The sequence below is a fragment of the Nematostella vectensis genome, chromosome 15 (assembly GCF_932526225.1).
Source record: "Nematostella vectensis chromosome 15, jaNemVect1.1, whole genome shotgun sequence".
Lineage (NCBI taxonomy): Eukaryota > Metazoa > Cnidaria > Anthozoa > Actiniaria > Edwardsiidae > Nematostella > Nematostella vectensis.
The window spans coordinates 9,401,951-9,412,840 of record NC_064048.1 but is presented as its reverse complement, the minus strand read 5'-3'; the positions used below and the strand labels follow the sequence as shown (position 1 = coordinate 9,412,840).

General features: G+C 39.7%; 1 protein-coding gene across 1 annotated transcript; it reads right to left on the bottom strand.

Moving 5' to 3' along the window:
• Window positions 1-610: 610 nt before the first annotated feature.
• Window positions 611-10,624, bottom strand: LOC5512417 (fibropellin-1). The gene is made up of 11 exons (XM_048722414.1): window positions 10,591-10,624; window positions 9,937-10,050; window positions 9,631-9,685; window positions 8,459-8,557; window positions 7,088-7,191; window positions 5,955-6,068; window positions 5,042-5,155; window positions 4,374-4,499; window positions 3,041-3,213; window positions 2,090-2,327; window positions 611-1,208 (listed from the first exon to the last, which is right to left on the bottom strand). The coding sequence occupies exons 1-11, from the start codon at window positions 10,622-10,624 to the stop codon at window positions 1,165-1,167; spliced, it is 1,215 nt and encodes a 404-aa protein (XP_048578371.1). The 3' UTR covers window positions 611-1,164.
• Between the last annotated feature and the right edge of the window lie 266 nt (window positions 10,625-10,890).

The window sequence follows — 10,890 nt, the reverse complement described above, 5'->3', positions numbered from 1 at the left end:
TTCGACCTTGCTTAGTATGGAAATAATGATGGTTAGTGTCCAATGTAATATTTTTTTGCCACATAGACAAAAAAATGTGTTTCTGGTCTCCGCCCACCTCAACTCAAATGTTATGCCGAGTAGGAAATTATTTTGTATTTACAGGCATTTTCAGGCATAAATAGCGGTGTTCCAATAACTAAGGTAAAGATCGGGGGCGAGGAAGGGAAGCTGATTAATCAGCTGTTGGTGCTTTATTCGAGACACAAATGATTGTTTGTGCACGGTCACCATAACAGATTCTACGGAGCCCTAGAAGGGCATGTGGTCGTGCCAATTCCTTTAGCAAAATCGTGTTTATATTTTACTGGTTCGTGTTCAAGTTTGCTTGTTTCGACTTTCTATGGATCGACTTTTTACGGATCGACTTTTAAGGCTCCGTAATATTGTCATGAGGCAGTCTCCTCTTTAGTGATATAGGTACCGCTCTCTAGACGTCCACTCAGCTTTCGGGAGTAGGTGTAGACGTTTCCATGGAAACTCAACGCTACGTACATGCGTCTAGAAAATGTTGTTTAAAAAGTTTCTCATTACACGAATGTTTGACGTAAAACAAAATAAAAAGGTTCGCTTTCATGTTAATCGCCTCTACCCCTTTTTATTACAACCACAATAATAGGATTTTACATGGTAACTATAAAATAGGGCATGGAATGTTTTTCAATAGCATGTCTTGAACTAAACCTACCTGCGGTCAACTGGCACGGTGTGCTCGCTCATCATAATCATTATTATTATTATATTTATTATTATGATCATGGTAAAGCTAAACTCTCCATACAGCGATTCGCATATCTAGAAAAATTAGCCAAAAATTGTCGTTTTTGACAAACGCGGTCACTTCCATGTAAGGAAACTACTAAGGAAACTGCGTTTCCTGTGGCCAAAGAAAAACGGAAGTGAGAAAACAGGGAAATCGGAGGCGCCCCTCTCTACTTCTCCTTAGTCTCCCTTCTCTGTAATTTCACCACAGGTAACCCGTTCTTTTACTTCTTTTTTTTTCTTTACGAGTTTCCTGCGGAGGAGGCTATCTCTTCCAATGTCTTTGGTCAAATGGGTGGATAGGTTGGTAAACTAAGCACGACCTTGTAGCGGTTCTCTACCAGTGTGGATGAGACACCGCAGTCAACGAAGATAAACAGCCATCACGTCGATACCCTTGTGATTAGCTGAAAAGAACAAAAGAAATGATCGACTCATTAAAACGATGAATTAATAGTCATTAGAGCGGTATTGTCACCAGTGTAATCCGGTCGATTACATAACAATCTCCGATTTGATGATTTTAAAAAAATAACAAAAAATTTCGCAATTGTAAAAGCAGTGTGTCTATTAAAAGTTTCTTTGAGGATCTGACTGATAATTTAGTGCGTACGGCCTGTTAAATAGCCCGGAATCAAATAGATTATTTTGTCTTGGTTGAGGTTTCCCACGGCCCTCCGGAAGTTACGCTACCCGCTCTATGTTAGTCTGCTTGGCATCCGCTTTTAGTGTCACGCACGCCTTTTCCACGTGACACGACATGACGGAAAAGAAGGAAAATTTATTTTAAAAAGCCAAAATCTGGTTATGTGCACTTCGGCCTCACATTATTTGTGTTTTAAAAATCAGTCCGTAATGCCAGGAACCTATAGCCACTGAAGAAATTGTGTCTTCTCTGGAATCTGGAATTGCGCGTTTTCCAGGTTTATCCGTCATGTCACGTGTGTCACGCACGCCTCAAAGCGGCTGCCAAGCAGACTAGTCCTACTTAAGTCTGTCTGCCTTTTTATATTTGACAGTCCGCCCGCACGTCCCTCCTGTTTGTCTTTTGATTTCAGTCTGACTGCCATCGGCCCTCGTGTGGCCCTCGTGGTTCTTAAGAAGACGGTTCATTTTATGTTTGTATTTGGATAGAAAACGTTTCTAGATGGACCAAGACCCTGCTATCAGAGCTAAGATACTGATTTGAGCTTTATTGATTCGTGGTACCCCACTGAACCCAACCCTGTGTTTTTCCCTATACACCCCCCTGCTCGCGTGTGTATTACAAATGAATTGCTCAAATCACCAATAAAGCTGCAATCTTTGCGTCCGCTTTGAAGAACATCAAACTGTTGACAGACTCCAGGGTAGTCAGGGCAGATCCCTTTCAGAGTAAACTCAAGAATCGCGACACTCAGAGCTGGGTCGGTCCACGGCGAACTAAGAACTCGACTTTTTTGCATCCAGCTCATCTTGTCGGATTTCTTTGCGTTGAAAATCATGTGAAACACCGAGAACCCCTCAACATACGCACCTACAAGCACCTGTTGAGGGATACATTGTTAATATTTCGGTAGCATCAGGCCCGTAGTCAGGGGGGTTCGGGGTTCCTGAAGAGCACCCCCCTTCTCGACCATATCAATCAATGGCTGTCGTTTTTCTAAATTGTCTAAAAGAGCCTGGGGCGAGCGCGCGGGAGACCTGTGATATTCTAAAACGTTAGGGACTAGGCTCCATTTCCAAGATGGCTGCCAGCAAACACGGATTTCTCAAGATTTACAAAGTTCTAGAGAAACAAAAAAGCGACAAAAATGATTGAAGCAGATTCACAAATATGGTGTGTAATTCCTAATAAGGAAATGAAAGAGCGAGCTAGAAAAACGACAGTTTTGAAAACAAGATTGACTGAAATGTGGAAAGTCCACTCTAATTAAGGAAATTAACCGCCACTACAAGGTAGGACAAGCTACCTTTTAAAAAATGCCCCGCTTTATGGGTCAATGAACCCCGTCCCCCCAAACCCCACCCCCCACCCTGCTCAAAATCCCGGCTACGAGCCTGCCTAAGCATAACCTTTTCTAACGCTAAATTCATAGTTAAGATCAATCCTCTGAATTTCATTGCCCAGTTCTGTACAAGGGCCCGCGATATTGCTTGAATCACCATAGAAGATCTTATTTTAAAAGAATAAAGAAAATCTCACCGTAACTTCAATTTCAGAGGAATTACCTTAACCTTAGATAGCCGGACTTCTTACCTCATTCGGTCCAAAGGCATCCCAATCCTCGACGATCATACTCTTGTAATGGCTTGTGTTTGTCTTTGTGACGGAGAGTGCGTTACTGTCTGCGTCACGTGTTAGATTGGAGGCCCACAAAACAGTGGTCAGCGGAGACTGCCCTGACACGACCTTGAAAACCATTGTCCATCCTAAAAGTAATATGAAGTGCAATGACAGAGTGTATCTTAGGGTGTGTTCGCATGAAGCGATTTTTCTCGGGGGATAGGTACAACTCTGGCTCGGCAAATAAACAAACAGACAAATAGACAGATGAGTTATCCCCATCTTCTAGACCAAGACAACTTGGGGTCCCGAATGTCTGTTGTTGCACTACAGAAAATGTATGGAATTTTCACTTTATGGTTTAAGATAACTCTGAAGCCTGGCGAGCGTGCAGGAAACCTGTGGTGCTCTTTCAAGAGCTATCGCTAGCTTTCGCGTAGCAAACACTAATTCCTGCAAGCTCACGTCGCATTTATAAAAAGTGGACCCCCAAATATGGTGAGTATTGTCCTAATAAGGAGCTGGCAATGCGACCACAAAAGCCGACAGGTTTTGAAAAATTGATATTGATTGACTTAAGTTTTAGGGGCGGACAAAAACCAGTATAAGAAGCAGGGGTGTAACCAGGGGGGGATGGCCTAGGGCCCCCCCTTTAGCAGCCAAAAATACAGTAAATGTATGAGACATTATTTAAAATACAGAAGAAAATTCCTTGAAAGTTCCTTTTGTGCCCCCTCCTGTTAAAAATCCTGGCTACGCCGCTGAGAAGATTATTTCCGCGTTCACAAGGAGACTGGAACTAGCTTCTGTCGAATATTAGAAACGCAGATGAAAAACAAGACAAAGAATTGTTTATTCTGCACCTTTTAGCCTAGAATAATGTTTATTTATTCATTTTACTTTTGTATTTATTATTTTTAATCGAAACGCGTTGTTCACCTTTGTTTCGTACAATATAGAAATAACAGAACTACACAAAATTATAAAAAAGAGATGTAAGCGTTTAGCTTACTATCATCCGCTGTTGTCATATCACAGTAAACATAAAGTGTTTAGCTTACCACCATTCGCTGTTATCTTATCACAGTAAACATAAAGTGTTTAGCTTACCATCATTCGCTGTTATCATATCACAGTAAACATAAAGTGTTTAGCTTACCACCATCCGCTGTTATCATATCACAGTAAACATAAAGTGTTTAGCTTACCACCATTCGCTGTTATCATATCACAGTAAACATAAAGTGTTTAGCTTACCACCATTCGCTGTTGTCATATCACAGTAAACATAAAGTGTTTAGCTTACCACCATCCGCTGTTATCATATCACAGTAAACATAAGTCGAAACACTCGATCCACTTGAGGCCAAAATACGATAGACACCGCTGATTGTGAAACCGAGGGCTCGGATGGACGCACAACTTGTTGGCACTACAAGAATGATATATAAATAACTCAGTTATTTTCCACATTAAGAACTCATCTCACGAAAAACATCGTTATTCATGCATCTTGACCTTTTAAGATCATCTTAAGAGATGGATTGCATTCAGCCTAATGGACTACTCTTAATTAACTTTGCTATTTGCATAAACTGCCCAGATGACGTTTGTAGAGAAATTTTACCTTCGTAGGTGAGGAGTTTTTTTTTTTTGCATTCTGTAAATCTCGGTTTTGAAGATTCGAGCAGTATAAAGTATAACTAGCATATCGATAGTTAATTCCAGCAATAAGTTCGCGCGCGCATTACCATAGAAACCTATCTCAACTACATGAATGGAGCGCGCGCTTTTTTAAAGATGGACCTGCGGTGTAAAATACCCATGTTGTGCGGGGGCGCGCAGGGGCTGCGCCTGCGGTATAAAAGGCCCTGCCCGGGGCAGATGGCGACTCACTCAAACCGTCAAGTAGCGCAGAGCTCTAGCATTTTTCTTTCCTATGTGTCATAAACACTGAAGATTTCTCCTGAATACCTTTTTCACAGTTCCTCCCTGAGACACCTGCTTGGCACCTGCACGTGTAGTTGTTCACGTGATCAATGCATTTTCCTTCGTTCTTACACGGATTTCCGGCACATTCATCAATGTCTGCAAATTTAAAGACGATTTTCGATATGATGATGGTTACAACGTATGTGAAAAAAGGGTTGATTGTACATGCGCAGAAAGGTGGATTATTTATAAATACCTCTTTCTTAGGGCGCTTTTTTCTCTATCATTCTGAAATGGGAATGGTCTTACTGTCGAATCCGTTGTATCGCGACGCCGCATTTTCAAAACATCGATTTGTTTTTGTCTTTTGGGATTTATTGTTCCGCCAGTCAAATTACTCTAAGCCAATCAGATTCTTGCCATCTCTCGCCTAGTGAAGTTGCCCGGCTTTCTGTCGCGACACTGTCTGGTTTTCGTTCAGAGGATAGCCAGGGAAGTGGCTATCAAAGCGAGACTCTGATTGGCTCAGAATAGTTTTACTGACGGAACAGAAAACCAAAACAAATCGTGTTTTGAAAACGCAGGTCGCGATATAACGGATTCGACAGTAAGAGAATGTTCAGAATGCATTCGAGTCATTCTGCTGGTAGCAGAATGGGTGGAATGGCCATCATTCCATTCCGGAATGGGAACCCGGGTAAACGAACGCGCGCTTCTACTATTCTAATCATTCTAATTCCGGAATCACTAGAAAAAAAACGCGCCCTTAAGTATGTACCGCTTGCATTTCGGTCTTTGACTTACCATACCATTTTGACTCGTTGTATCGTTAGTCCTTCAATGGCATTAAGTATCCTTTTTATAGACCGAGTATTATTATCCCAGAAGCATTCATTAGCAGGGCATCAATGGCGGCTACCATTACTTACAACATTACAACAGTACATTACATTACCTATCTCGCAGTTCTTTCCCGTATATCCAGGCTGACACTTGCATGTGTAGTCGTTGAACCTATCAGTGCAGCTTCCTCCATTTTTACACGGACAACTTTCGCAATCATTGTGTTCTAGATAAGAAAAATAATAATTTTTATTCGTCTGTTTTAATGTAGTCTTTTTCAATATCGTTACTTAGGTAAAATATGAAACTACTGGCTACATGCTTTGAAAAGAAAACAGCAAAAAAAAATTATTGCCTTTTCCTCTAACAACAAATCCGTGGACAAAGTAGTTCAATAAACCTTGCCAAGGTTGCCTGAAAGTCAATGCATAATGACAGGAGGGAGTGTTAAGGCATTTGTAATAACTTTCCACATTTGTAATAACTTCCCACATTTGTAATAAGGTAGGCCACATTTGTAATAACGACAACATTTGTAATAAGGTAGGCCACACTTGTAATAAACTATCCATATCTCATGAAAGAAACATCGTATGACATACATGTAAATGTCAAAGGGGGGGCAACTGGATGGCCACGTGATATGGGACGTCATCCATGACATCATCAAAAATATATATATTTCACAAAAGAAACATCATATCAAGCAATGGCTGTCGTTTTTCTAAATGGTCTAAAGGAGCCTGGGGCTAGCCAGCGGGAGACCTGTGATATTCTAAAACGTTAGGGACTAGGCTCCATTCCTAGATGGCTGCCAGCAAAATCGTAGTAAACACGAACTCCTAAAAGTTTACGTGAAAATTATCGATTTACAAAGCTCTAGAGCGATAAAAAAGAGATAAAATTGATTGAAGCGGACTCCCAAATATGGTATGTAAGGCCTAATAAGGAAATGACCGAGGAGCTAGAAAAACGACGGTTTTTAAAACAAGATTGACTGATATGCGTATGGCAACCAAACTTAGTAGATGACAACAAAGCGTCAAGGGTCATAATCGATTACTTCACATATCACGTGACCATCTCGTTGCGCCTCTTTCACACCTACATGACACCTATCAAGTTTGGTTGTCATACGATGTTTCTTTCATGAGATATGGATAGTTCATTACAAATGTTGCCGCTATTTCAAATGTGGCCTCAACAGCAAGGAGGAAGGAGGTTTTTACTCAGATTTTTACTCACCAATTGGGCATGAGATGTTAAACTGTTTCCATCCGGGACAGCAAAATATTTTGGTTTCGTATTTAAGTTGGTAGACTGTCCGGTATGCGGTTCCATAAACCGTACTGGTAATGAAAGTATTGATTTACAATTACAAAGAGGCAGACGTTTCTTTAAAACTTTCTTACTCCTTTCACTCATTATGAAAATACTTCTTTAAAGAGAATCCTCGAGAAAACTTCGTAACTTTCAAAATACCTTCTCATTTTGACTAAAAAAGGCAGTAAGCCTTGTTTCTTTTCTTCTGATAGCAACTTATTTAGTTAACTAAACCCCCGCGGTACGACCAACCAAAACAATGACAATGAGCTTGTAAGTATTCCAAGGAAAGAAATTATTAGTTTTCTTATATAGAAGTATCTGCGTTTGACAAAAACGCCAATCCTTTCTTGATTTCCTTGCTATGAAAAAAAAAATTATATAAAGTATAAAGCTTTGCTTTTAGATTGTTATTCTGAAATTTTCTAACAAAATTTGCCTTCCAACATTGAAAGAAAACAATAACAAAGGTGTGGCTGAATAGTGGAAGAATGTCAATCAACTACTCCTTTTGCTAGATGCTTTGTGTATGTGACATAGGGGAATACAGATTAACCATATTCAGACTGGGGGCGGGGGCTCTTTAAGCCCTGTTTCTCAGATTTAAATACCACTTTTGACTTTATAATTTGTTTAGCTGACAAGTTTCACAAAAGCGCTAGAATTTTTTTACCTCGGATATTTGAGGGGAGGGGGGTAAATTTTGCTCTCTCAAAGCTGTTGTTCAAAATGTCACTAGATTTACTAGATTACACTTTAAAAGCTAACATTATTCATTTATCATTTATTACAACTATGAGCAGTAATAAATGCATGCAAATATTTTTTTCTGTAATAATTCCAGATTTTTTTTGCTTTTGCAAAAAATCATAAGAATCCAAGATGGCGGAAATTCTTACAAAAAATTATTATAAACGTTTTTATGGCCTTTTTGCATTGTAAAGCCGTTAAAAGGTTGATTTTGACATATCTGAATGATGCAAAAAGATTTCAACCCGATATCTGATAATTTAGGCAATATTTGCAAGAATAGCAAGGCATCGTATTTATGACGTCATTGTGGCGTCATAATTGATTCGACCACACCCAAAATAGGGCGGGACGTTTCTTTGCATGCTGGTGCTCATTGTCTGTAAGTTTGATGGTCATAACCTAAGCGGTTCATGAAATACGGAGGGGGGGCCCTTTTAGCCCCCCCCCCCCCCCCCCAGTCACAGACAGCTCAAAAAAGCCCAGTCTGAATAGGGTTAAATGAGAGGTGATGTTGCTTTGTTGTTATTTATTGTTACTCACGTGCTGCCTTGACAACGGCCTAATCCCAAAATGCCACACTGATAATAGTAATAGGTGACGCGCGAAGTTCGGTATGACTGAATATTCTGAACAGTATAGCTGATAAAAAATACAAGTTTTCAAGTATGAGTACCAGTATTGGTCTACACTAGAAACACATGTTAAATCACAAAGGTGGCCATTTTTATGTGAAGAGACTTGAGTTTACTTGTTGGGGAGTTCTTTGAAATGTTATGCAGCTCTGAGGATTTTGCATTTTTCCAATATAATTTTTTAATTTTCAGTAAATGTCTTATTTTGTTTTCCGTACGTTATCGCTTTTGCTGTTATTGTTGTTGTTTATTGCCGTGTTTACACTACTAGAGCTTCCAGCAAAGGTTCGGTAATTGGCTAACTGAGGTTAGTTTTTTAGGTTAACCGCGACCGGAAACGTCAGTAGAAGTCATCGAGAACGAAGGAAATTCTACTGCAGTAGAGTCCGGCGAACAAAAGGTTGCAGTAATAAGCGCGGAAAGATAATAACGTGTAATGGTGTTAAGGCCCGTATCCAGGGGGGTGCAGGGGGTGCGTTCGCTCCAAGAAAAATCCTGGGTACGGGCCTGGTGTTAAATTGCGTGTTCTGCTTAAACCAAGTCGCTTTTCGTAACGATTCTTCGACTTATGATGGTAATGCTAGTGTCGTGTTTTCAAACATAAATTTGTTTAATCCATATTTGAAAACAAATTGTTACTCAATGTATGCTCAATAACTTGTATATAGTCTTTACAACAGCGTTCAATGTTGAAAACAAGCTTGAATAAATCCCGCCAAAGTATTTGATTGATGATCAGTGATGAGTAACCCGTGACACAAGGACACTCTATTCTTCACTGTTTGTAACTCAACTAAGTTAGATTGAGCGTGTGTAACCGCACGAAAAGTCAACCAGGGCCAACCTGGGTACAGTTAACCTAGACTCAACCTCAGTTGGCTACCTAGTGTAACCAGGGTGGATCCAGAAGTGACAAGGGGGGGGGGGGGGAAGAAACAAGAGTTTCAAATGAGGGGGGCCAAATTCAGTTTTCTTCCTTGATATCTTTCAATGCTTTGATAATTTCAACCAATATATATTAAAATAAGGGGGGGAGCGAAGCCAGCTCGGCCAACCCTTTGATCCGCCTCTGACACTAACCTGTCCCTACGATCGCATACATTTAATTCCCCTTGCTTCAACATCTCAGGAATGTCTGCAAAGTAACGACAAAGTTATTAAAAGTTATCCAAACAAAAGTAAAGCATGATAGTTTAGAGCATTGCGCCAAGAGGAACCAACAATAAAAAAAACCATCACATTTACACCGGATTACCAAAAACTATTTCTAAACGCCCTAAAAAGAAAAAAAACCTACTCAAATATCTTTAGAATCAATTAAGAAATTATAAATTTAGAGCAGTTATGAGACTTTCATTGATTTTAAATAGAAAAACATTCTCACACCTTTTTCGCAGTTTCTCCCTGTATATCCTGGCTGACAGGTGCATATATAATTGTTGACTTGATCAGTGCAGTTTCCTCCATTTTTACACGGACTACTCTCACACTTATTGATTTCTAAAATTGGAAGAAAGTCGTTATCTTTCCAAAATTCTTATATGTTTTGATCACTAATATGCAAGTTAAGTGAATTGCTCGCGAGCACATTTATATCTCCTCCAAGATAGATTCACTAATGTTAATATAGCAGTCCAATGGAGAAAATATTAGACAGAAATTGTCAACATTTTTTTACATGATTGCAGCTCGGAATTCATATTTTGGTAAAATTCTTTCGCAACATTTTACTCCCCGCATATCAAGAAAATTTAGCCAAAAATTGTCGTTTTTGACAAACACGGTCACTTCCATATAAGGAAACTAATATATTCCTCATTTGGAATTTTTTTAAAGTTGCCGTACCGCAGGTGCTTCGTAAACTTTTTGAATCTGAATTGTAATCAGAAGAGAAAAACAGTGACTGTGACCATCCCTGGTCAATGGAGAAAGTATCTGAAAAGAAACTAAGATTCCTCGGTACCAGTCCCTCAAAACGACAACGTTTTCTTCATATGTAGAGGAGTTTTTTGCATTCTTTTCGTATCGTAGTTTACTTACTGTAGTAAACTGTAGTTAATTGATTGAATGACATAATTAAATTTGATTTAATTTCTGCGAACGAATCATGAAAAGCATAACCCTGGCCCGTTGGGATTGGGAGGGAAGGTAGGGCTGGGGGGTTGTAGTGTTTCAGTTTCAGTTTAATCTTTGTTTATCGATGGTAACATATTTAACCGAATATAACAGTTTTCTAACATATGGCCCTCGGTTAGTAAGCACTGTCACTGGGGGTGGTCACTACCAGAGGGTTTATTGCGTCCCCAGTGGTTCTTTTACGTCCCTTCGGTTCAGGTTAGT

Bases quoted from the DNA above. Each gene is read 5' to 3' on its own strand.
- LOC5512417 (XM_048722414.1), bottom strand. From the start codon at position 10,624: ATGTCATTCAATCAATTAACTACAGTTTACTACA. The intron at 10,051-10,590 runs GTAAGTAAACTA...TTCCAATTTTAG, and splicing joins ATTAACTACAGTTTACTACA to AAATCAATAAGTGTGAGAGT. The intron at 2,328-3,040 runs GTAAGAAGTCCG...ATCCCTCAACAG, and splicing joins ATGCCTTTGGACCGAATGAG to GTGCTTGTAGGTGCGTATGT.